General features: G+C 50.1%; 1 protein-coding gene across 6 annotated transcripts in view; it reads left to right on the forward strand.

The window, feature by feature from the left end:
- The first annotated feature begins 227 nt into the window (after positions 1 to 227).
- The window catches only part of SEC14L5 (SEC14 like lipid binding 5), a 40988-nt gene continuing 14835 nt past the window's right edge, over positions 228 to 26380 (forward strand). The window contains exons 1-7 of one of the 6 annotated variants that reach the window (XM_059881461.1): positions 228 to 1304; positions 1943 to 2055; positions 16705 to 16854; positions 17344 to 17475; positions 18446 to 18574; positions 19418 to 19610; positions 25568 to 25680. In XM_059881461.1, the coding sequence (XP_059737444.1) occupies positions 1993 to 2055; positions 16705 to 16854; positions 17344 to 17475; positions 18446 to 18574; positions 19418 to 19610; positions 25568 to 25680 (780 nt within the window). In that variant the 5' untranslated portion in view covers positions 228 to 1304; positions 1943 to 1992. Of the gene's footprint in view, positions 1305 to 1942; positions 2056 to 16704; positions 16855 to 17343; positions 17476 to 18445; positions 18575 to 19417; positions 19611 to 25567; positions 25681 to 26380 lie in introns of those variants that run through there. The other 5 variants (XR_003032546.2, XM_024985083.2, XM_005224579.4 and 2 more) reach the window with 5 other exon arrangements.

Below are 26380 nucleotides of genomic sequence, written 5' to 3' on the forward strand. Positions count from 1 at the left end.
AGAGGGAGAGGAAGGGGGGAGCTATGGAAGGGATGCTGGGTCTCCTGGATACTGCAAAGGCCAGAAGGGTTTGTGTGTGAGCCAAAATGAGAATGAATGATGGGCGAAACTTCACTCTACCAGTCCATCGTGTATTAAATTGCACCCTCACTCTGCTGGCTTCTTGAATCCCTTCCCTAGTTATTTTTTTTCACATTGGCATTTCCCCGCATCACACACAGTATTGTATTTGTCTTATTTATTTAATGTCTCTCTCCCTCTCAGGTGGCAGTAGCAGTAAAGAACCTGCCTGCCAATGCAGGAGACATAAGAGACGCGGGTTCGACCCCTGGGTCAGAAAGATCCCTTGAAGGAGGAAAAACAGCAACCCACTCCAGTATTCTTGCCTGGAGAATCCCATGGACAGAGGAGCCTGGTGGGCTACAGTGCAGGGAGTGCAGAGTTGGACACGACTGAAGCGACTTAGCACGCATACGCACACACTCCCTCACTGAGAGGTAAATTCCACGAGGGCAAGGACTTTTTACCTGTTTTGTTCACTGAGAACTCTCCAGCTCCTGGCAAGTCCTGACACTCAGCAGGCGCTCTGTAAAGCGGGCAAAGTGAACGAAAGATCCCCGGCGGGGTCAGGAGGGCTCTGGGGTGTGGCCAGTGGAGGGACTGGACTCAGAGCCCAGGAGGAGGGGGTTGCCCGTTAGGGAACTGGCCAAACGTGAACTGAACTGGGGCAAGCCGGGCTGGGAGGGGCAAGGGTTAGACTTGGGGCGCGAGACTGGGGTTAGAGCCTTGGGGCGGGGTCTCCCTGGGGCCGAGCCACCCCCGAGGCTGGGTGCTTTAGGGGCGGGACCCAGTGGAGGCGGGCCCTGCATGAGGCGTGGCCAGTATGGAGGCAGGGCCGAGGTGGAGGCGCGGTTAAAGAAGGCTGTGTAAAATAAAGGGCGGAGCTAAGATGGGGTGGAGTCAGTTTGGGGCGGGGCCTGTCCGGAGGTAAATCTGGGCGGGGCCGGGGCAGAGTCGGGGGGGTGGGGAGGGGGTGGAGCCAGGCCAGGCAGGGATCTTCGCTGTCCTGGGTCCTGGAGCGCTCCCGCCCAGCAGGCCCCTCCCAGAACAACCCGGAGGGTGCAGGGTGTACAAGACCCGACAGCCCGGGATCAGCCATCGCTGGCTCGGACTTCAAGGTCTGGCGATCGCGGTTTCGCCCCGCCCTAGGGGCTGCGCTCTGAGCCAGGCGGCGGCGGAGGACTCCGGTGGGCTCAGTTTGGCTCAGCCCCGGGTCTGCGTCACCGGAGACTCCGAGGGCGAGGGTGAGTTGGGCTTTTGGGGGGCTTGGGTGTGCATGCGTGCGTGCGTTTGCGTTTGTGTGTGTGCATGTGTGTGAACGTCTGTGCGCATCTAGGGAACTGTGCGTGTGGAGGTGGGTGTGTGTGCAAAGTTGAGTTCGTGTGCAAGGGCTCTCTAGTGTGGGAAGGGAGTCCTGCATGTGTGTGCTTGTGTGGTAGAGACAGTGCGTGAGAAATCTGGTGAAGACTGTGTATGTATGTTAGGGGATTTTGGAGGAAAATGGGAGCGCAAGTGCAATGATTCTTGTGGGGTGCATGGGCGAATGAATCGTGGGCATGTTTCCAGCTGGGTGGCTTTATGGGAGTTTACTGGGGCCCCCAGCATGACGGGACGAGAAGGGAGGAAAGTTTGGGGGATACTGATTGCTCCTGAGGATCGAGTGTGGTCTGGGGCATTGGTAAATGGGCAGGGCAAGTGTTGGGGGTCTGGCTGGAAGTAACTTGGGGCTCACATTGGCCCCCTTGCTTTGAGAGCTGGGGAGATGTGTGTGTGTGGGGGGGTCCAGAGGGGTGGTGGGCATGCCCCTGGCCAGGGGGAGCTGAGGCCGGGGCTCCGGCTTCAGCTGGAGGGAGCTGCTCCCTCACCAGTCGCCCTCACCCAGGCTCAGTGCCCACTCCTGCCTGGCCGGCTCCTGCCTGGTCCTTCGAGAACATGGTGCAGAAGTACCAGTCTCCCATCCGAGTCTACAAGCACCCATTTGAGCTGGTCATGGTGGTGAGTGACCCCTGATCCCGGGGCCCCTTGTGTGACAGTTGGAGGGCCCCAAGAGGTCAGCCATGATGGGGAGGAGAAGGAAACCCTCAAACCCCTAGATCAGAAGGAATTAATGAGCTACTCCACTGACCGGATGGGTCCAGTTTCTAACCAGGACCCCTCTGCCATCCTATCTTTTGCCCCAACTTCTAGGACCCTTGCGCACTGAGCAAGACATAAGGTCTTTATTTTCCTTGTTGAAGCTCTTCTGTTATCTCAGTCTCCTTTGACACGAAAGAGGGTATCAGGGCAAGCTGCTGCTGTCACTTTGTGTACTGATAATAATAATAATAATGGTACGTATACAATGAAGATGATGACAGCAGCCATTTGTTGAGGATTTGCTAAGTCTTTACAGACGTTGTTTGGTTTCATTCCCAATAGCTCTTATTATTCTCATTTTGCTGCATTAAACTGACGCTCGGACAAGGATGGTCTTAGATTCGGCAGTGGGAAGAGGTGGAGCTGGGCTGGGATCCATATGGGGGGGACTCCAGAGCCTTGAGTTTAACCACAGCACCCTCCGTGTCCCCCCTCTGCTCTCACACCCCCTGCCCTCCCCTTCCAGGAAGCTGAGACCAGGGGGAGAGGGGGCACATGTGGGCAGGAAGGGCCTGGGAGCAGTTGTTTATTGGGATTCAGAAGAGCTATGTGACGTAGACTTGGCTCCCGCGCCCTCGGCCTCCTGGATCAGAGGTCTGAGTCCCCGGGGCAGGTGCTGGGGTCGGGCCGCTGTGGGTTTCCTTCTTGATGTGGTCACTCTGTCTCTCGGAGCTTCCCTACTCCATGGAACAGGGGCGATGCTCTGGGGCTGTGATGAAACAGTGCCTGGTGCCTCTGGCTCAGTGCCTGGCACACAGTAGGTGCTCACTAAATGCAGCCATCCCTGTTATTACACCGCATGGTGTTATCAGTGACAGTGTAAGAAACACCAGAATCCACCCCCATCCTCCTCATCCCACTCTTGGTTGCTCAATCCCAGCCTTCAATCCAATGGCTTTCATTGTTGGATAGAAGGCTCTGTGTGTGTCCTTCCCACATCTCTGCTGTGAATCTACCTACATATATGTTTATAGTCACATAAAAGATTAAGAAGCACCATTGGAGTAATCATGCTGTGCTGTGCTGTGCGGATGATGCCAGGCCAGGGAAGTAGCAGGGGCAAGCCTGGGGTTTCATCGACAAGCTGGGTGACCTTGGGCAAGTTACTCAACCTCTCTGAACCTACACCTTCCGTGTCTAAATTGAGGACTCCTATTGCTATTGTAGTCACTAAGTTGTGTCCGACTTTCCTGTAATCCTATGGACTAACCTGCCAGGCTCTCTGTCTGTGGGATTTTCCAAGCAAGAACACTGAAGTGGGCTGCCATTGCCTTCTTCAGGGGATTTTCTTGACCCAAGGATGGAATCTGCATCTGCTGCATTGGCAGGCAGATTCCTTATCACTGAGCCACCCTTAGTATGTTTCAGTTCAGTTCAGTTCAGTTCAGTCACTCAGTCATGTCCAACTCTTTGCAACCCCATGAATTGCAGCACGCCAGGCCTCCCTGTCCATCACCAACTCCTGGAGTTCACTCAAGCTCATGTCCATCAAGTTGGTGATGCCATCCAGCTATCTCATCCTCTGTCATCCCCTTCTTCTCCTGCCCCCAATCCCTCCCAGCATCAGAGTCTTTTCCAATGAGTCAACTCTTTGCATGAGGTGGCCAAAGTACTGGAGTTTCAGCTTTAGCATCAGTCCTTCCAATGAACACCCAGGACTGATCTCCCTCAGAATGGACTGGTTGGATTTCCTTGCAGTCCAAGGGACTCTCAAGAGTCTTCTCCAACACCACAGTTCAAAAGCATCAATTCTTCGGCGCTTAGCTTTCTTCACAGTCCAACTCTCACATCCATACATGACTACTGGAAAAACCATAGCCTTGACTAGACAGACCTTTGTTGGCAAAGTAATGTCTCTGCTTTTCAATATGGTATCTAGGTTGGTCATAACTTTCCTTCCAAGGAGTAAGCGTCTTTTAATTTAATGGCTGCAGTCACCATCTGCAGTGATTTTGGAGCCCAGAAAAATAAAGTCAGCCACTGTTTCCACTGTTTCCCCATCTATTTGCCATGAAGTGATGGGACAGGATGCCATGATCTTTGTTTTCTGAATGTTGAGCTTTAAATCAACTTTTTCACTCTCACTGTCATCAAGAGGCTTTTGAGTTCCTCTTCACTTTCTGCCATAAGGGTGGTGTCATCTGCATATCTGAGGTTATTGATATTTCTCCCGGCAATCTTGATTCCAGCTTGTGCTTCTTCCAGCCCAGTGTTTCTCATGATGTACTCTGCATATAAGTTAAATAAGCAGGGTGACAATATACAGCTTTGACATACTCCTTTTCCTATTTGGAACCAGTCTGTTGTTCCATGTCCAGTTCTAACTATTGCTTTCTGACCTGCATATAGGTTTCTCAAGAGGCCGGTCAGGTGGTCTGGTATTCCCATCTCTTTCAGAATTTTCCACAGTTTATTGTGATCCACACAGTCAAAGGCTTTGGCATAGTCAATAAAGCAGAAATAGATGTTTTTCTGGAACTCTCTTGCCTTTTTGATGATCCAGCGGATGTTAGCAATTTGATCTTTGGTTCCTCTGCCTTTTCTAAAACCAGCTTGAACATCTGGAAGTTCACAGTTCACGTATTGTTGAAGCCTGGCTTGGAGAATTTTGAGCATTACTTTACTAGCATGTGAGATGAGTGCAATTGTGCGGTAGTTTGAGCATTCTTTGGCATTGCCTTTCTTTGGGATTGGAATGAAAACTGACCTTTTCCAGTCCTGTGGCCACTGCTGAGTTTTCCAAATATTCTCAAAAAAAAAATTGCAATCATTGCATTTTAAAATAAAAATGTCCCCTAAGGTAGCACTTAAGAATGTATTAATAGGATTATTAGAGGACTTCTCTGGTGGTCCAGTGGTTAAGACTCGGTGCTCCTAAGACAGGGGGCCTGGGTTTGATCCCCAGTTGGGGAACTATATCCTGCATGCCACAACTAAGATCCCGGCAACGAAGATCCTACGTGCCACAACTAAAACCCAGTACAGCCAAAAAAAAAAAAAGACTAGTGGAATACATGAAGCATATTTCATCAGCTTTGAGTTCCACACGTGCAGGCTGAAGGGCTCAGTTTACTCCTATAGCTGTTAATAATCTTTAGGTGCTGATGGATAAATACTTGTGGGTACAACAGGAAATAGACATTTTCAGATATGTATTACCTGTATTGTGCCAGTTTGTCATTTGTATTTTTTCAAATACTGTGTTACCTTATCTCCATACAGTCCTTGTGCGGCAAAATGGCCCCAAACTACCCCAATGTCAGACAAAGCCACTTTGCCAACTGTTTTCAAAACATCATTGTCCCCAAAATAGCTGCATAACTCAACATAACTTGCTTGCTGTGTGGGCACAAAAGGGGTTTTCTGCACTTAATGTCGGTCTTTGTTTCTCAGCTAAACACTTGCCCTCAGTTTGGGTCAGATGCCGAGGAAGTTTCGGATGAACTCGGCTATTTTGACCACATCCGAGTGACCAGACGAGCTGGCCTTTTGGTTTTTCTGTTTAACAAAACTGACTTGAGAATAAAAACGTCCCTTTGCAGAAATTCCACCATACCACTGAAACTGTGTTCATGGAATTGGTTATAAAATAATACTAAGGTAACCTTTCTAGACCCAGCATTATTTTTTTTTAGGTATTTTTCTCTTCCACTTCAAAACTGTAACTAATTCAATGAATGGGTGTCATTCCTTGACATGAATTCTGTTTCTGAAGCATGGAATTCCAGGGACCTTTGCTGTTTCCTTTCTTGATAGCCTTCTGTATTATTGGGTTCAGAACAATGAGCTTGTATTCTCTCAGTAAGTAGAGGAAAACAGTTAAGACAATGGAGGCAGCTGATATCCAAGGCTGGCAGAATCCCTGGTCCCTTTGAATGTGGGGTCCCTGGAGGTGGGGCAGGGTCTTTGTGGAGACCTTGGTATGGACAGAAAGACTGTGGTTTGGACGGCGGATTCTGGTTACCTGCTCTCTGAAGGTCACTTTCTGGTCAGCCTACAGCCCGTAGTGAATGATTTCCAGCTCCTCTGGGCTCTTCTCCTGAATGGGTGGAGGTTACGAGTCAGATTCTCCAGGCTGGCCCCTGGCTCTGGGTTCTGACCTGTGAAATGGAAGTAATGAAGTCCCCGCTCCTCAGAGGGGCTTCCCAGTGGCACTAGTGGTGAAGAGCCCACCTGCCAGTGCAGGAGACATGAGAGACCCCGGTTCAATCCCTGGGTGGGGAAAACCTCCTGGAGGAGGGCCCGGCAACCCATCCCAGTATTCTTGACCTGGAACATCCCATGGACAGAGGAGCCTGGTGGGCTGCAGTCCACAGGGCTGCCCAGAGTCAGACACAACTGAGGCGACCTAGCACGCATGCGTGCACGACCCCATAGCCTGGGCACACGGTCAGACATTCCAGGTTCTGACTCTGATGTTCAGTAAACATCTGTGCACCCGTGGCTGAGGTGGCTTCAGAAGTGACCTGCATGCCTCTTGTGTGTCCACTGCCCCGGGGTCCCTGTGGGGTTCAAAGCACTGTGGCTTCAGGTCATCTCAGATTCTGCAAACCTTAAGAAGGAAGATGGCATGGAGTAGAATTTCCTGGACAATAGGCTGGCTGATCCTGAGGAGGAAGGGTTATAGAGGTGAGAGGCAGCAATTGTGTTAAAATATTTAAAGACCTGGATTTTTGTATTGATAAACAGCTTGTAATTTAGCACATGGGTTATTAATAAGGAGTAGCTATTGAAGGTAGATCCTTGCAGCCCAGGTCAACGAGAGATGCAGTTGGAATCATTGTTAGGGATGTAGTTTTAATAAAGCAGCAGGGGCCTTATTTAAATGTGTTTAAATTAGTTCCCTGGAGCCTGTCATCTGATCCCGTTGCTAACAGATTAAGGGAAGCAACATTTTCCACCCTGGATTGCTTCCAGGGCCCTGACCGGCTCCTACTGGGGCTGGGAGACCGGAGCTGATCCACTGCAAAGTCATCTTCTGATTTCAGGGGGTCCTGAGATCAGCTTTTGGCCCCCATTCATTTGTGAATGCATGCGTTAATGCACACATGAATACATTCCACAGATATTTATTGAGTTTGCACAGTATGCCAAGCATCGTACCAGGTGCCAGGGCTATAGAGCAGTGTCATTCTTAGCACTTTTTCTGAAATGCATCGTTATTCTGTTAATTTGCTCGCCTTCTTGTTTACACGGAATTTGCTTGTTTGTTTATATGAGTCTTTTTCATTAGGCTTCAGAAAGACAGAGACCTTGTCTGTCTTGTTCTCATTGTCTTGACTTGGTTCTCCTGACATGATCCCTTCCTGCCCTCACAGAGCTTGCAGTGTGTGTGTGTGTGTGTGTGTGTGTGTGTATGAGAGAGAGTCATTCCAGGCAATACCATGTAGCAAGATTTGTAGCTGGGAAAGAAAGAATAGGGCATTGCAGGAACACACAGGGGCTTTCCTGGTGTAAAGAATCCACCTGCAATGCAGGAGACGTGGGTTCTATCCCTGGGTCAGGAAGATCCCCTGGGGGAGGACATGGCAACCCAGTCCAGTATTCTTGCCTGGAGAATTCTGTGGACAGAGGAGCCTGGAGGGCTACGGTCCAGAGGGTTGCAAAGAGTGGGACACGACTGACGTGACTAAGCACACATGCATGTGGGAACACAGAGAAGGGCCCATTGGTCAGCAGCCAGAGGCCTTTTAAGTCAGCCACACTTTGCAGTGAGGGGTGGAGAGAGGCAGCCTGCCTGCCTGTCTGTGCCAAGGCTCCTGGGGCAGAACTTGTCTCTCTGAAGAAATGAATGCAGCTTAGTTGGGCCTCTGTGAGCCCACAGGGCTCAGTTTGTTCCTTCAAGGATGTTGGGAGATTTGGGAAGGTGTGGAAAGTGGGTTGGAGGAGGGGTTTTCATCCAGGAGGTGAGAGAGCGGGCTGGGGGGTTGGTAGGGGATGGGGCAGGAAGGAGAAGTGACCAAGGCCAGGTGCATTCCTGAAACACTTGGAAAATCTAAAACAGTGTTTCCCTCCCATCACCATCCTAAAAGTGAAAGTGAAAGTGAAAGTTAAGTTGCTCAGTTGTGTCCGACTCTTTGCGACCCCATGGACAGTAGCCGACCAGGTTTCTCTGTCCATGGGATTTTCCAGGCAAGAGTACTGGAGTGGGCTGATGTTTCCTTCTCCAGGGGATCTTCCCAATCCAGGGATCGAACCCGGGTTTCCTGCATTGCAGACAGACGCTTTACCCTCCTGACCTAGTGCTAAATGTCAAGACCCCCTGGGCTGGCCTCGCTACCACCCTGTCTTTCCCGGATCCACCAGGGGCACCAGCTGATCCTGGAAGTCAGTGGGCAGGGAGCATGGGGAGCATGTTCAGAGCAGGAGAGTCCCTGCCCCAATGCGACCTGTGAGTGGGTGAGAAGCTGCAGCAGGCTTGTGAGCAGTGCCCGGGGCAGGGCAGCTGGGCTGTGTGCTCCCCCAGGGCAGGAGAGGCCAGGCAAGAGGAGGCCCCACCCTTAGAGGAAGGGACAGAAGCAGGAAGGAATAGCCACCAGGCCCTGCTAACGGTGCCTCACGCCGCAGCTTCAGGACTGGGAACCTGGGACAGACGGACCAAACTGCTCCCCCGCACCTTGTTGGGTGCTGATGCACTGGCCAATAGCTGTGGATGCACCGCTGTTGTGAACACAGCGGGGGAGCCACTCAGGCTTCCTCCCCTCCCTCCACCCCTCCCTCCCTCCTTCCTTCCTTCCCTCCTCCAGCAAATATTGGCTGTTTGTCTACAGTGTCCCAGGTGTGGTACGTACGAGGCCACTGGGAAATCCAGTGGGGAGGGAAGCAACCTAGAGACAGAGATGCTGACTACAGACAAATAAACACAGACCTGAAACCCTATTGCAAATCCCAATCTGCTGGGGCTAGAAACCATCCATCAGATGGCTTACTTTTCCTAAAAATTGTGGTAAAATATACATTACACAAAATTGATCATTTTTAGGGGTACAGTTCAGTGGCATTAAGTGCAGTTACATTGTTCTGCATGCATCGCCAACATCCACGGCCACAGCTTTTTCATCCTCCCAAACTGGAACTCTGTTCTCATTAGATGCTATCTCCCCATTTTCCCCTCCCCCAGTCCCTGCAAACACAGTTCTACTTTCTGTCTCCATGAATCTGATGACTCTAGGAATCTCACGTAAGTGCAATCATCTAGCGTGTGTTCTTTTGTGACTGGCGTCTTTCACTGAGCATTGTTTTCAAGCTGCATCCACGTCTTAGCCTGTGTCAGCATGTTGTTCTTTTTAACGGCTGCATAATACTCCCCTACGGGACTGTGGCTGGACCGTGGTTTGTTTCATCATTCATTCCTCAGCAGACATTTGGGTTGTTTCCACTTTCTGGCTTTTGTGAATAATGTTGTTGTGAACAAGGTTGTACAAATATCAAGTCAGGTCTCTGTTGGTTTACTGGTGCTCATTTAAGAAAAATGTGTTTGGCACTCTGCTACATGCCTTACATATCATGGCTCCCTTTAGTCTCCTCAGCAACTCTCACAAAGTTGATATCACTGTCATTATCATCATCATCCTCTTTTTTTTTCTGAAGAAACTGATTCTTAGGTTAAGTTGAAGTCACCCTGCTGGCAGGGAGCATGGGCAGCCTCTAAACCCAGGGCTTTGTCCCCACCACTTCACCACATCCCACTCTTGCCCCCTGCAGGGTCCTTCTGACCCATTGTCTCCATCATTTTGTCTCCTGAGCTGACCTCAACCGGAATAGCAGCAGGTTGCTCAGCTACAGGGCCATCTGGACACAGCTGTTTCTATATATTGTATTCAGCAATCATTTCAAAAGACTCTAGGATGATCCCATGCCTGCTTCCCTTCATCAGCTGAGATGACCCTGCTGCCATTGAGTGTCTGATGGCTCCTTCAGCAACTCTGCCAAGAGCTGGGAGTCCCACACAATGGAATATTATGCAGCTGTGAAAAGGAATAAAGCACAGACACAGGCTACAACATGGATGAACCTCGAGAACCTGATGCTCAGTGAAAGAAGCCGGATACAAAATATCATGTATTTTATGATTCTGTTCACGTGAAATGTCCAGAAAACGCAAATCCAAAGAGACAGGAAGTAGATTTAGGGGACTTCCCTGGTGGTCCGGTGGTTAGGACTTTGCCTTCCAGTGCAGGTGGGTGAGGGTCCATCCCAGATGGAGGAGATGAGATCCCACCTGCCTCATGGCCAAAAAACCAAAATGTGAAACAGGAGCAATATTGTGACAAATTCAGAAAATGAAACAGTCTACATAAAAAATTATCTTAAAAAAAAGTGGATTAGTGGTTGCCTGGGCAGGGAGTGACTGTGATGGGTGTAGGGTTTCTTGTTTTTAATTAATGAACCTAGTTTTCAGTGGTGCGGGGTCTTTGTTGCTGTGCACAGGCTCTCTCTAGTTGCAGCGAGCGGAGGCTACTCCTGGTGGTGACTTCTCTTGTTACGGAGCACAGGCTATCGGAGCACATGGGCACAGTAGTGTGGTGCACAGGCTTGGTTGCTCCACGGCATGCGAAATCTTCCCTGGCCAGGGATCAAACCCACGTCCCGTGCACTGGCAGGCAGACTTCTATCCACTGGACCACCAGGGTGGTCCAGGTGTGGGGTTTCTTTCACGGGTGATGAAATGTTCTTGTATTAGACAGTGGTGATGTTTGCACAACTTTGTGAATGTTCTAATAAAATCCATTGAACTGTACACTTTAAAGGGAGCATTTTATGGTATGAGTGTCATGGTATGGTATGAGTATTAAATGAGTATGGTGCATTTATGGTATGGTATCACAATTCTTAAAAAGTAGGGGGGCACTGAGAGGATTGATACCTTGGTCCTGGGGTCTCCCAGGCTTGCAGGGGAAGCTGGGGGTGGACGAGGAAGTCCCCTGAGGACTTTGTGCGATGGTCACGTGCTCAGTGCGTGGGTCCAGCCTGCACAGGAAAGGAAAGGTGAGGTATGGGGCTAAAATACGTGGCTGCAGTTTGCATCTTCTTCCCCTACTCTGGAAGGTTTGGGGTAAGCAGCGTTCCAGCTTCCTTTGAATTTTCATGAGGAAGAGCAGGAAGGAAGGAGGGATGGGAGGAGGAAGCAGCTTGTCAAGTGATTAGCAGAAATAGTTTCTCTGTATTTTACAGACTCTCACTCTTTTTTAAAATTTAAATTTATTGAACAAATTCTTCTGTAGAATGAACCATGTGCCAGGCCCTGTTCTCAACAGTTTACCAAACCGGTTCCTTTATTCCCCTGTCCACTCAGGGAGCTATAACACTTTTCTCATTCTCCTTGTAACAAATGAAGGGAGGTAGGAACAGAGAGCATGTAGGCTTGTTCAAGGTCACAGAGCTGCTCAGGAGCAGAGTGGAGCTTCGGACCCAAGCCCGGAGTCCATGCCCTTCCTGGCTAAGTGACCCTGTCATTCACTCACTCATTGTGTGATGTCTGCTGAGTGTCGACTGCGTGCTAGTCATTGTGACGAGCATTAGGGATTCAGGGCCGATGACTTTTTCCTTCAGCGGCTGTGAGACAGGAAAGAAGGAAAATGGTACAACCAAGCACTCACTGGGCAGTTTCACGACACTCCCCTTAATAGATGAGCCTCAGAAAGAAACGGGACTTTTCTGGTGGCTTAGGTGGTAAACAATCTGTCTGCAATGCAGGAGACCTGGGTTCGATCCCTGGGTAGGGAAGATCCTCTGGAGTAGGAAATGACTACCCACTCCAGTACTCTTGCCTGGAGAATCCCGTGGACAGAGGGACCTGGCGGGCCATAGTCCATGGGATCAGAGAGTCGGGCACTACGGAAGGACTGAGCACACAGGGAGAGACAGGAAATGCCATGCTCAAGGGTTACCCAGCCCTGGGACTTCGCTGGTGGTTCAGTGGTTAAGAATCTGCCTTCCAATGCAGGGGAAGCTGGTTTGATCCATGGTTGGGGAACTAAGATCCCTCATGTCCTGGGGAAATTAAGCCCACCCGCTGAAACTAAGACCTTATGCAGTCATACATGTATATACTAAGTTTACCCAGCCCAGAGATGGATGAGTCCAGCTAGGAATCCAAGCTCCCGTGTCCACGTGCTTAGTGTGTTGATGTAGATTTCAGCAGGATGGGCAGCCCGTGGGAGAGCTTCATTGGCAGTGTCCATTGGCCTCTGCCTGCCCCAGCTTCTGTCCCTGTCCTGGTGGGTTCTGGACCTTGGACCAGCTTCCTTTCTGAGTGGCCAGGTGTGATGTCCCTCTCCAGCCACTTGGCAGAAGAGCTGAAATCGAATGCTTCTGTTGCCCTGTGTCCCTCTGGCGGCCACCCCATGCATTCATCTGGCAGGGAGAAGCTCAGGCCTCACTGGTGGGGACAGCGGTCAGCGTCTGAGGCTCTCAGCAAGGATAAAACTAGCTGTGTGAACTGGTCTCCACACAGGGATGGTCCTGTAAGACCCTGCGAACTGCCAAAGGCAGAGGTCCAGCAGGACTCAGGATTCCCAAACCACTGATATTTGTGACGTAGCCAACATCCTCTGAGAGGCAGGACCAGGCATTCAGGACTGGGGTCTGGGTCAGTGGGGCCTGCACTCTAGCCCCTCCACTTACCGGTCCTGTGATGTCAGAGTTGGGTCACTCTGCCTTCTCGAGCCTCAACTTGCTCATCTGTAAAATGGGGGGATACTGGTCTCCATCCCAACAGGATCTCGTGAGGACACAGTGGTGCAGTCAGCCCTCCGTAACTGTCACCATAACAGTGGTGTCCAACGCCAGTCTTCACAACCCCAGGGGATCTGCGGCTGACAGCCTCAGACTCTGGGGAACTGGCACTGGGATAGACTCCTTATTTCAGGGTCCTCTGCCTTCCCTAGGTTCTGGGGTCCCCCCAGTGCGTGGGGGTGGCACCATTGTTGAAACAGAAGTGCCTTCCTCCTCACAGTCAAGGGGAGTTGTGGCTAAGGGCATGTGTCCTGCTTGGATCAGCCCCTGTGTTATCTGGGGGCTCCAGACAGGGCTCTTCCAACTAGAGGTCTGTTAAGACAGGAAGTCAGTGACGCTTGGCCGGCCCGTGTGCACTGAGCTCACAGACTGTCGTTCCTCTCCCTGGTCCCCTTCCTTGGAGTTGTTTGGGCCATCGGCAAGTTTGCAACTCCTGGGCTGTTTCCCAACTGCTAAGCAAGAGGTTCCTGAGGGAGTAGGGGCTGGGCCAGCCGAGGATTCAAATCCAGGTTTACCATTTTGCACTGTGTGACCTTGGGTAAGTTACTTAGCCTCTCTGGGCTCCAGTTTCCTCATTTGTCAAACGAGGATGCCATTTAGAGGATTAAATGGAAGAAAGCACACAGCTGGAGGAGCAGAGCTGAGGCTCACTGTGAGCCTGAGAGGCGATCTAATGACATCCTTACCACCAGCCCATTTTACAGATGAGGAGACAGAGGCTCAGAGAGGGCAAATCACTTGCCCAACATCACCCAATGAGAAGGTAAAGAAGTGAAAGAAAGTGAAGTCGCTCAGTCATGTCTGACTCTTTGAGATCCCATGGACTGTACCTACCAGGCTTCTCCATCCATGGAATTTTCCAGGCAAGAGTACTGGAGTGGGTTGCCATTCCCTTCTCCAGGGGATCTTCCCGACCCAGGGATCGAACCTGGGTCTTCTGCATTGCAGGCAGATGCTTTACCATCTGAGCCACCAGTGAAGCAGAAACCCAAACTGAGCCTGACCAGTTCTGACACATGCACTCCTTTCCCTCCATATAATTAAAAAAACAAAAGAGTCAGCACCCCTCTGCCCATCACAGAGGTGGGGCCGAGCCCAGTTCCTCTAGCACCCCCTGCTCAGAAGGGCCTGCGGGGGAGTTGTTTTCGGTTCTTGAAAACCTGCGCTATACCATTTGAGTCCTGTTGCCTGGAGAATAAAAATCCTGGGTGCCTACTATGTGCCAGGCTCTGCATGAGATACTCAATCTGGTCTGTGCCCAGTTTCCAGGTGATGAAACTGGCTTAGAGAAAAGACGGACCTGCCTCTCCTCTGGGAGAGGGTGGAGCTGGGCTTCAAACCAGGTGCTGGACCCCATGCCAAGTTCTACTTAAAGCAGCACCTTGCTTAGTGGAGAAATGCCTTCCTTTTTTGTTGCTGGTTAATTTTATTCTTTATTTATTTTTGGCCGCGCTGGGTCTTTGTTGCTGTGCGTGGGCTTTCTCCAGTTGTGGCAAGTGAGGGATACTCTCTAGTCGTGGCTTCTCTTGTGGAGCACAGGCTTTAGGTGCGGGCTCAGTAGTTGTGGTGCATGGGGCTTAGTTCCCCCACTGCCTGTGGGATCGCCCCGGACCAGGGATTGAACCCCCGTTCCTGTATTGCAAGGCAGATTCTTTACCACTGGACCAGCAGGGAAGTCCAGAATGCCTTCCTCTGAGAGAGAGTTCAAGGTGGCCTGAGATGTGTAGCGGGGAGACCATTCTCAGGGGGCCTCCCTATCAGCCCTCTGAGTCCAGATCCCCAGGAACCCCACTGTGCATTCTTCCCCAAGGAGAATTAGTCTGACCCTGGTGTGTTTGCACAAAGCAACCGGCCTGTACACATGGAGGCAGCCCTGACCTCCTGACCGTGGTGGAGGATGCGCTAGGCTGGCCTCGTGGGACCTTGAGTGACTCCAAGCGTTACTTCCCTGCCCCTCCCCCGCCTCTGCCCTTCTGAGCGGGGTGGTGCCCCCTCCCCGTAGGGACGGGGAGGAGGTGTGTGTCCTCAGATGCCGGCACTATTTTTGGAGCTCACACCTATTTTTGGAGCTCACTTTGATCCTGATTCCGTGACATGTGACTGTGACAGGCTCTTGGAGCAAACCCTGCTTGAATACTGTCAGCCACCGATGCTGGCATGCCCCCACCCCCCACAGCCGCCCCTGATTCCCCCTTTGGCTCTGACCCTGGCATTTCGGGGAACTGGCCTCTCATCCTCCAATGTGGAGACTCTTTATTTCTTTCACTTGCCTAACTGCCCTGGTTAGAACCCCCAGGAGAGGGCTACATGTGGGCATCCAAAGTAGGCATCCCTGCCTAGTTCCTGATCTTAGGGGAAGTTCAGTTCAGTCGCTCAGTTGTGTCCGACTCTTTGTGACCCCATGCACTGCAGCACACCAGGCCTCTCTGTCCATCACCAACTCCTGGAGCTTGCTCAAACTCATGTCCATTGAGTCAGTGATGCCATCCAACCATCTCATCCTCTGTCGTCCCCTTCTCCTCCCGCCTTCAATCTTTCCCAGCATCAGGGTCTTTTCAAATGAGTCAGTTCTTTGCCTCAGGTGGCCAAAGTATTGGAGTTTCAGCTTCAGCATCAGTCCTTCCAATGAATATTCAGGACTGATTTCCTTTAGGATGGACTGGTTGGATCTCCTTGCTGTCCAAGGGACTCTCAAGAGTCTTCTCCAACAGCACAGTTCAAACTGATCTTCAGGGAAAGTGTCAGTCTTTTCCCACTGAGCGTGATGTTAGCTGGGGTTCTTGTATGTGCCCTTTATCAGGCTGGGCAAGTTCCCTTCTATTCCTACTTTGTTGAGTCTTGTTTGTTTTTTGAATCGTGAAGGAGTGTTGGTTTTGTCATCTTTTTGTTCCCCCCCCCCAAAACATGCCTTCTTTAATGCCCCAAACTAGCCCACTTCCGAGGTCAAAAACGAAAATGTATGTCAACTGGAAAAAAACAATACCTGCAACCTAAAAGTTGAGGGTTAGGTTTTATTCTGTGGGAATTTTAGGACTGGAGTCCCAGGGATAGCATCTCAGGTGACAGGGAGAGAGCTGATTCCCAGGAGGCAGGGGAGGAGCCAGGCTATACAGAAGTCTGCAGCAAGGGGCAGGTAATATGAATATTAAACTATTACTCTTAATTTAAGAAAAGCTAAATCTCTCACATGGAGAAATTTAGCGATATTCTATGTATAGGAAGATAGAAGAGTCCGGGCTGGCTGAAATAATTTTTTTCATATGCATCTAGCTATCTGGGACCAATCCTGCTCTCTTTATTGTTCACATACAAATTCCTTGATCCCTTGTTTACGGTAAGAGATGGCCAGTGTGGAGGAAGGTCTCCTCTCCTCTCCCCAGCTGCTCAATGGGGAGGAAGTACCCAATGTCTTCCAGAGAGCTGGCTTTGTTTCACCTGGGCTCAGATATTTGCATTTGGAAAAGGCTTGTTTCCCCCGTAGAGCTGTAGGGCAGAAAATATTTCATTTCACACATAGAGTCAAAATGTGATTTGCCAAGTCAGCGCTCAGGCACGCTTGTGTCCCTGCTCCAGAACAGAGGTTAAGACCACGGTTGCGGTAATACGGTCAGTGGTCACCGCTGTTTCCCCAGGGGAGACGCCCTTCTCCTCTCTAGATGACGAGTCCTGGAACTGAGACAAGGGCCCAGCCAGGTTTGGGGGGAGGGAGGAGGTGTTCTGGCCGCCCCCGGCCCCCTTGGCACTCACCTGGCCCCCGCCCCTCCGCCCCAGGCCTACGAGAAGCGCTTCCCCACCTGCCCGCAGATCCCAGTCTTCCTGGGCAGCGAGGTCCTGCGCGAGTCCCGCAGCGCCGACGGCGCGGTGCACGTGGTGGAGCGGAGCTGCCGGCTGCGCGTGGAGGCCCCGCGGCTGCTGTGCAAGGTGGGCGCGGAGGGGGTCCCTGGAGAACCGGGGACCTCGCGGAGGAGGGGCCCGCACCGGGGTGGGGCGTGGCGGGCGGGGACCTGGGGGCGGGGTTCAGGCGTGGGGACACGCGTGTGTCGGTGCTTGGAGAGGGTCTGGACTGGGGGCCTCCCGGATCCAGGGGAGAGGAGGGCCGGGGGGCTGGGCTGAGACTGGATATTGTCCAGAGAACTAGGGCCAACAGGGAGTCCCAGGGTCCCGGAGGTGGGGGAAAGGGATTGGAGTCAGGGCTCCGGGCTCCGGCGGGTGGGCTGGCATCGGGCAGGGGACCAAAGGTCCACAAGTCCGGGGATCCCCGAATTCAGAGATCCAGGGATCCGGACTGGGCTGGTGGTCAGGGCGGGACCCCGGGGTTTCCCGGGTCTGGGGGTGACAGTCCTCAGGACTCGCGCCCCGAGCCCCCACCTCACGTCTAGCCTGCATACCCCTGCTGTCTCTTTCCTGCAGATCGCAGGCGTGGAGCACGTGGTCTTCGTGCAAAGAAACGTCTTGAACTGGAAGGAGAGGACGCTCTTCATTGAAGCGCACAACGAGACCTTCGCCAGCCGCGTGGTGGTCAAGGAGAACTGCAGCTACAGGGTGAGCCAGGGGCTGGCTGCAGGGATTGGATCCCCCACGCACCGGGCTGGGCCCTGAGGTCGGTGAAGTCCTGACGGCTCCGGCCCTCCCAGGGAGATATCAGAGAGGATGCAGGAGCTCCTGACACCTGCAGTTCACAGACACAGCTGAAATAAATACATATATTGTTATATGTGGGGCTTCCCTGGTGGCTCAGATGGTAAAAAATCCGCCTGCAATGCGGGAGACCCAAGTTCCATCCCTGGGTGGGAAAGATCCCCTGGAGAAGGGAATGGCTTACCCATTCCAGCATTCTTGGAGAATTCCATGGACTAGTCCATGGGGTCACAGAGTCGGCATGTTTGAGTGACTAACACTTTCACAACAAATACATTTTAAAATATAGTATTTATGCATACTTTATGATATATTAAATATTAATTTAAATATATCACATATGTATACTTTGTTAAAAGTTTATTTTATTTTTGGTTGTGCTGGGTCTTTGTCACTGCACGTGAGTTTTCGCTAGTTGCGGCTAGCAGGGGTCGCTCTCTAGTGTCCAGGCTTCTCCCTGCAGTGGCTTCTCTTGTTAAAGAGCATAAGCTCTAGGGTCCATGGGCTCAGTAGTTGTGGTGCACAGGCTTCATTGCCCAATGGTGAGTAAAATCCTCCTGGACCAGGGATCGAACCCGTGTCCCCTGCATTGGCAGGTGGATTCCCAGCCACTGGACCACCAGGAAGCCCATCATTGTGTATGTATAATTTTTAAGGGACTGGAACTTTGGACTCACTTTCTTGGTCCTTCCTGAAAAGGCCGTCTTCTCTGAGGTTTAGACCTTGCGTTGTTCTCTGGACAGAGCCCCCTGGTACTGCTGTGACATGCTGCCCACTGTGTGCTCTGCCCGGGTCCAGGTCACCAAGAGAGCCCCCCGAGAGGGCATGTCATCCCCCACACTGAGACTGTTGCCGCCCCTGCCTGGCTTTTCAGGTCCACCCTGAGAATGAAGACTGGACGTGCTTTGAGCAGTCTGCCTCACTCGACATCCGGTCCTTCTTTGGCTTTGAAAGTGCCTTGGAGAAGATCGCCATGAGGCAGTACACGGCCAACGTCAAGAGGGTAAAAAGCGGGTTCCTTCGGTCATGGGGAGGAAGGTGCACAGACCTTGAAGCCTGCAGACTCTGATCTGCAACCCCGAGACCCTTAACCTTCCTCAACCTCAGTCTCCTCATATGTACAATGGGTATTCTAATCAAGTCATATCATGTGAGATGATGCATGGAAAGCATCTGGTCCAGGATGGGGACTTTGTTGCGGTGCTTGGTTTAAAGATCTCAGACCATCACTGAGTAGAGACTTGTTAGAGGTGAAACAGGTGAACTTCATTTTAATTAAGTTATGTTTCTCTCCATGTTTTTAATATAAAATTTGTTCAATTGCTAAGTCGTGTCCAACTTATTGTAACCCCATGGACTGCAATACACCAGGCTTCTCTGTCTTCCACTATCTCCTGGAGTTTGCTCATATTCATGAGTCAGTGATGCTATCTAACCATCACATCCTCTGCCACCCCCTTCTCCTCCTGCCCTCAGTCTATCTCAGCATCAAGTCTTTTCCAGTGAGTTGGCTCTTAGCATCAGGTAGCCAAAGAAACATTTATATTATTTTATAATATTTTATTACAATATTTTATAATATATTTATAAATATATATTATTTAACATATACTTTAAAATATAAAATATACAAATACTTGTGGGCTATTTCACTTTCTTTGTTTGGGTTTAAGTCTTTGAAATCAGTGTGTATTTAGCGCACCCAGCACTTCTCCACTTGGATCTGCTGATTCCAACTGCCCTGGGGCCACGTGTTGGGCTGGGGTAGGAGCCAGTGACGGGTGACTCCCGTGATGGCTGACTCCCTGGCCGGCCTCTGCAGTACCGATATGTCTCTGGCTTCCAGGGAAAGGAGGTGATCGAGCATTACCTGAATGAGCTCATCTCCCAGGGCACCTCTCACATTCCCCGGTGGACGCCTGCCCTCGCCCGAGAAGAGGACGCCCCCTCCCAGGCCGGGCAGAGGGAACCCGACTCACTGGAGGTCTGTGGGCCCAGCAGTGCCCAGGACCTGGCTCCCGAGTCAGTCAGTACTGATGGTAGGTCTCAGGCAGTGGCCAGGTCTGCCCTGGGGGGGCACAGTGGGCCTGCTTATTCCTGGGAGGGGCTGGGTGGGGAGGGTGGCCAGGGGTCCTCCTTGGGTCAGGCTAAGCTTCCTCCCTCCCCCAACTGCTGTACCCTCTCTCTGCTCCAGCCCAAGAGCCAGGACTGGCTCGTTCCTCCATCAGGAATGGGCTGATCCTCCCTTTCCTCAGGTTTTATTAGCATTCTAAATTAAATGAGGAATGCATGATTGTGGCAGAGAAGAATTCAAACTGCTCAGATGTGAAGTAGGAAGTAAGACTCCTTTCCTCTCTGTGGAAAGTTTTCCTGAAGCTATCTAGGCACATATGCATACATAATACACACACACACACACACACACACACACACACACGCGCGCGCGCGCGCGCACACACTTTTTAGACTCATACACACGTGGAACTTACATTGATCAAATGAGAGCATATATACATTCCATTTGATAATTGGCTTTTTTAAAAAATTTACTAATGTTGCTGGAACTTTTTCTATCAGTGCATGTATCTTGGTATTTGCAGTATTTTGTGGCATGGTTGCACCGTAATTTGTTAACAAACATTGTTTATTATTTTAATTAGTTTATTTAGCTAGTCTTGTATTGATGGGCATGTAGATTGTTTCCATTCCTTTTTATTTTAAAATTTTGTTTTTATTTGCACACCGCCCCTCCGGCCCCCCCACCCCGACCTCACCCTGGAAACGGGCAGCATGTATTCCCGACCAGGGATTGAACCCATGCATGAAGTCTTTTTATTTGATTTATTTGTTTTGGCTGTGCTGGGTCTTCGTTGCTGCCTGGGCTTTTCTCTATTTGTAGCAAGTGGGGGCTACTCTCTGGCTGCGGTGCACGGGCTTCTCACTGCAGTGGCTTCTCTCGTTGTGGAGCACAGGCTCCAGAGAGCAGGCTCAGTAGTTGTGGCCTATGGACTCAGTTGCTTCGAGACATGTGGGATCTGTCCAGCCTGGGGATCGAACCTGTATCTTCTGCATCAGCAGGCGACTCTTTCTTTTTTTTTTTTAATTAATTAATTTTAATTGGAGGCTAATTACTTCACAATATTGTAGTGATTTTTGCCATTCATTGACGTGAATCAGCCATGGGTGTACATGTGTTCCCCATCCTGAACCCCTCTCCCACATCCCTCCCCATCCCATCCCTCAGGGTCGTCCCAGCCCTGAGCACCCTGTCTCATGTATCAAACCTGGACTGGAGATCTATTTCCCATCAGTTCAGTTCAGTTCAGTTCAGTCGCTCAGTCATGTCCGACTGCTTGCGACCCCATGAATCACAGAACGCCAGGCCTCCCTGTCCATCACCAACTCCTGGAGTTCACTCAAGCTCACGTCCATCAAGTTGGTGATGCCATCCAGCCATCTCATCCTCTGTCGTCCTCTTCTCCTCCTGCCCCCAATCCCTCCCAGCATCAGAGTCTTTTCCAATGAGTCAACTCTTCGCATGAGGTGGCCAAAGTACTGGAGTTTCAGCTTTAGCATCATTCCTTCAAAAGAAATCCCAGGGCTGATCTCCTTCAGAATGGACTGGTTGGATCTCCTTGCAGTCCAAGGGACTCTCAAGAGTCTTCTCCAACACCACAGTTCAAAAGCATCAGTTCTTTGGCGCTCAGCCTTCTTCACAGTCCAACTCTCACATCCATACATGACCACAGGAAAAACCATAGCCTTGACTAGACAAATCTTTGTTGGCAAAGTAATGTCTCTGCTTTTAAATATGCTATCTAGGTTGGTCATAACTTTCCTTCCAAGGAGTAAGTGTCTTTTAATTTAATGGCTGCAATCACCATCTGCAGTGATTTTGGAGCCCCCCAAAATAAAATCTGACACTGTTTCCACTGTTTCCCCATCTATTTCCCATGAAGTGATGGGACCGGATGCCATGATCTTCTCTCAAATCATCCCACCTCGCCTTCTCCCACAGAGTCCAAAAGTCTGTTCTTTACATCTGTGTCTCTTTTGCTGTCTCACATATAGGGTCATCATTACCATCTTCCTAAATTCCATATATATGCGTTAGTATACTGTATTGGCGGAGAAGGCAATGGCAACCCACTCCAGTACTCTTGCCTGGAAAATCCCATGGATGGAGGAGCCTGGTAGGCTGCAGTTCATGGGGTTGCTAGGAGTTGGACATGACTGAGTGACTTTACTTTCACTTTTCACTTTCATACATTGGAGAAGGAAATGGCAACCCACTCCAGTGTTCTTGCCTGGAGAATCCCAGGGACAGGGGAGCCTGGTGAGCTGCCGTCTATGGGGTTGCACAGAATCGGACATGACTGAAGTGACTTAGCAGCAGCTTAGCAGCATACTGTATTGGTGTTTTTCTTTCTGACTTACTTCACTCTGTATAATAGGCTCCAGTTTCATCCACCTCATTAGAACTGATTCAAATGCATCCTTTTTAATAGCTGAGTAATACTCCATTGTATATATGTACCACAGTTTTCTTATCCATTCATCTGCTGATGGACATCTAGGTTGCTTCCATGTCCTGGCTATTATAAACAGTGCTGTGATGAACATTGGGGTACACTTGTCTCTTTCCATTCTGGTTTCCTTGGTGTGTATGCCCAGAAGTGGGATTGCTGGGTCGTATGGCAGTTCTATTTCCAGTTTTTTAAGGAATCTCCACGCTGTTCTCTATAGTGACTGTACTAGTTTGCATTCCCGGCAACAGTGTAAGAGGTTTCCCTTTTCTCCACACCCTCTCCAGCATTTATTGCTTGTAAACTTTTTGATAGCAGCCATTCTGACTGGCGTGAGATGGTACCTCATTGTGGTTTTGATTTGCATTTCTCTGATAATAAGTGATGTTGAGCATCTTTTCATGTGTTTGTTAGCCATCTGTATGTCTTCTTTGGAGAAATGTCTGTTTAGTTCTTTGGCCCATTTTTTTGATTGGGTCATTTATTTTTCTGAAATTGAGCTGCAGGAGCTGCTTGTATATTTTTGAGATTAATTCTTTGTCAGTTGCTTCGTTTGCTATTATTTTCTCCCATTCTGAAGGCTGTCTTTTCACCTTGCTTATAGTTCCCTTCATTGTGCAAAAGCTCTTAGGTTTAATTAGGTCCCACTTGCTAATTTTCGCTTTTATTTCCATTGATTCTTTGAACCTCTGAGCTACCAGGGAAGCCCCAAGCACAGAGTCGTAACTGAACTGCCAGGGAAGTCCCTCCATTCTCTTTTTAAATACAAATAATGTGGTACCTCTTTGTGCTTAAGGTTTTAAAAAAATATTTAAAAAATATTTGCATGAAGCATGTATAATTTTAAAAGTTGATTTGCTGAGTCAAATGTTATAGGCAACTAAAATTTTTGTAGATTTACCAATTAGGCCTGTAAGAGGTTGTACTAATCAATGTTTCCACCAAAAATGAGTAGCTGTATCTATTCCTGACTTCACTCCAGCTACCCCAAGACTATTAGTAAATATTTTAAACTTCTGAAAGGCGAAGGCTGACCACTGGTGAATTAGTGACCAGTTCTTTATGAGTGAGGTCAAGTTTTATTTTTTCATGTTTGGTGACTATTTTTTCTTTCCTTTCTTCTTTTATTTTTGTGGGTGAATTCCTTTTTTTTTTTTTGGTCCTATATCCATTTTCCTATTTTCTCATCAATTTCTTATTGCTTTGTGAAAATTCTTTGCATGTTAAGGCAATTAGTCCTTTGTCATATTTCTGACTTTTATTGATCTGGGAAATGTTCACAATAATTTGTTAAAGGAAAATACCCGGGACACAAAATTGCACATGGCCCATGAATCCAGTTTTAACCGTATGCACTAATGCTCACAATGATTCTTTTCTCTTTGGGGCCATTGAAGTGTAAGGGTTTGCCTGATGCAGAGATATACCATGTAACCAAAAATACATCTGGGGGGCTGTGTTTAGGGACAACAAAATTCGTTCATTCAACCAGTATTTATTCTGCACCAGCTGTGTGCCCTAGCTGGCTGCTGCTGTACGTGTGCTTTTAAAATATTAAAAAAAAAATTTATACAATACCTGCACTTCTTCTGCCCTTTCCTGTGTACACTCTGCAGGTCATGCCCCGTGTGCTCCCCCTTTTGCACCAGGCCTCCCCTTCCTTCTCTGCCTGTGCTGTCCACCAGCAGAGCTGGTTCTCAGGATGGCTGGTGGGAGGCAGGGTCCTGCCCCTTCCACGCTGTCTACCACTGGGGCTTTGTGCTCGGGAGAAAGGGCCTCACATCTTCTTGGAGGCCGGAAGGAAGCTGCTATCTCCTGCCTCCCTCGTGTTTCCGCCCTCATCCCCCCCTTGCCCTCTCCCCATCAGCAGCATCTCCACTTCTGACCACCCTGAGGGGTTGCAGAGTCTGGGTGGTTCCCCTCGCAGCATCCGTTTACCCAGGTGCCTACTGGCACCGTTGTCATGAGCACCAGCCCTGAGCTCTTTTTGTTCTGGGGGAAATGCTGGGTCCTGTTGCTGGGGGTGCAGTCATTCCGTTTGTTTTCTGATTGCGCCCTCCACACGTGGAGAAAGGGCTGTGCCCATGGAGCCGGCTCTTTGTGGACCATCTCCACCAAGTGCTGAGGGTCTAAGATGCCCATGTGCCTCACCATGCCAGCATCTGCCACCCCAGCAGTTAAGAGCAGATAACAGTGGGACTTCCCTGGTGGTCCAGTGGTTAAGAATCTGCCTTCCTGTGCAGGGGACATGGGTTCCATCCCTGTTCGGGGAACTAAGATCCCACATGAAGGTGAAAGTTGCTCAGTTATGTCTGACTCTTTGCAGCCTCATGGACTGTAGCCCGCCGGGCTCCTCTGTCTGTGGAATTTTCCAGACAAGAATACTGAAGTGGCATAGCTGTTCCCTTCTCCAGGGGATCTTCCCAACCCTGGGGATGAACCCAGGTCTCCTGCATTGCAGGCAGATTCTTTACCAGCTGAGCTATCAGGGAGGCCCAATATCCCACATGATATGGCCTAAATAAAATAAATACAAAAATAAATATTATAGTTCACATGTTAACCTCTAATTTCCAGTCCATCCGTCTTCCTCCCTCTCTCCTCCTTGGCAACCATAAGTCTGTTCTCTATGTCTCTGTTTTGTAGATAGGTTAATTTGTACCATATTTTAGATTCCACATATAAGTGATACCGTATTTTATTTGTATTTTTTTTTTTTTACTAGAGTGGGTTACCATAATCCTCCTCCAGGGGATACCCCTGACACAGGGATCGAATCCTTGTCTCCTGCAGCTCCTGCATTGCAAGTGATTCTTTACCACTGAGCCACTGGGGAAGCCCTTGTCTTTCTCTTTCTGACTTATTTCACTTCATATGATATTGTGTAGTTGCATCCCTGTTGCTGTAAATGGTATTATTTTGTTCCTTTTTGCGGCTGAGTAATACTCCATTGTATATATGTACCACATCTTCTTTATCCATTCATCTTGTCGATGGACATTTAGGTTTGTTTCCATGTCTTGGCTGTTGTGGATAGTGCTGCAGTGAACGCTGGGGTGCATGTATCTTCTTGCATTAGAGTTCTGTCTGTGTGTATGCCCAGAAACGGTGTTGCTGGATCATATGGTGAGTCTACATTGAGTCTCCTGAGGAACCTCCACACTGTTTTCCATAGTGGCAGCACCAACTGACATTCCCAGAGGGAGGAATGATCTTGATTTCCGAGAGTCAAAGGGGCATCTCACTCACCACGGTGAGATCCAGGCATGCCCTGGCCTGAGTTTTCAGATCGCCTTGCAAATGGGTTGCCAACTCTAGAAGATCTGAAGACCAGCCGCTCTTTGGTGAAAGGACTGCCCTACACGTGGAGCTACATTTCAGAATTGAACTCTGCCAGTGAGGCGAGGGCTCCAGAAAGGGTAGACAGTGCAGTGTCTCCTGCTTGTCCTGAACCCCCTCTTCTCCTCCAGGGGACAAGCTGGATGCGGACTACATTGAGAGGTGCCTGGGCCATCTCACGCCCAGGCAGGAGAGCTGCCTGGTCCAGCTGAGACGCTGGCTGCAGGAGACCCACAAAGGCAAGGTGGGTGGGGGCCGGGGCTGCAGCTCCTCAGCCTCGGGCACGGGGTGATGGGCCAGGTACGCAAGGCTGGGTGATTAGCAACGCTGGACACTTCTCTCTCATCTTCTTTTTATTACATCCCGTCTCGTGCGTTCTGTACATAGCACCGACAGCAGTGTTTCCCAGTCTCGGCACAGTTGCCATTTGAGGCTGGGCAGCTCTCTATGGGGGGCTGTCCTGTGTACATAGGGTGTCGAGCAGCATTCCCGGCCCCCGCCCACCAGAGGACAGGGGCTCTTCTCCCCAGGTTGTTACATAGGGTGTCGAGCAGCATTCCCGGCCCCCGCCCACCAGAGGACAGGGGCTCTTCTCCCCAGGTTGTTACATAGGGTGTCGAGCAGCATTCCCGGCCCCCGCCCACCAGAGGACAGGGGCTCTTCTCCCCAGGTTGTTACATAGGGTGTCGAGCAGCATTCCCGGCCCCCGCCCACCAGAGGACAGGGGCTCTTCTCCCCAGGTTGTGGAAATGAAAAGTGGCTCCGGACCTTGCCAGTGTCCCCTGGGGAGCCCAGTCACTGCTCTGTAGCCCTACATTTACAAAACATGCATACTGTTCTTTTCTAAGAGATTTATATTTTTTTAATTTACCGTCTTAACTGTTTGTTTTAAAATTTTATTTTTGGCTGTGCTGGATCTTTGTTGCTGCGTGGGCTTTTCTCTA

Source organism: Bos taurus, chromosome 25 (genome assembly GCF_002263795.3).
Source record: "Bos taurus isolate L1 Dominette 01449 registration number 42190680 breed Hereford chromosome 25, ARS-UCD2.0, whole genome shotgun sequence".
In the NCBI taxonomy this organism is placed as follows: domain Eukaryota; kingdom Metazoa; phylum Chordata; class Mammalia; order Artiodactyla; family Bovidae; genus Bos; species Bos taurus.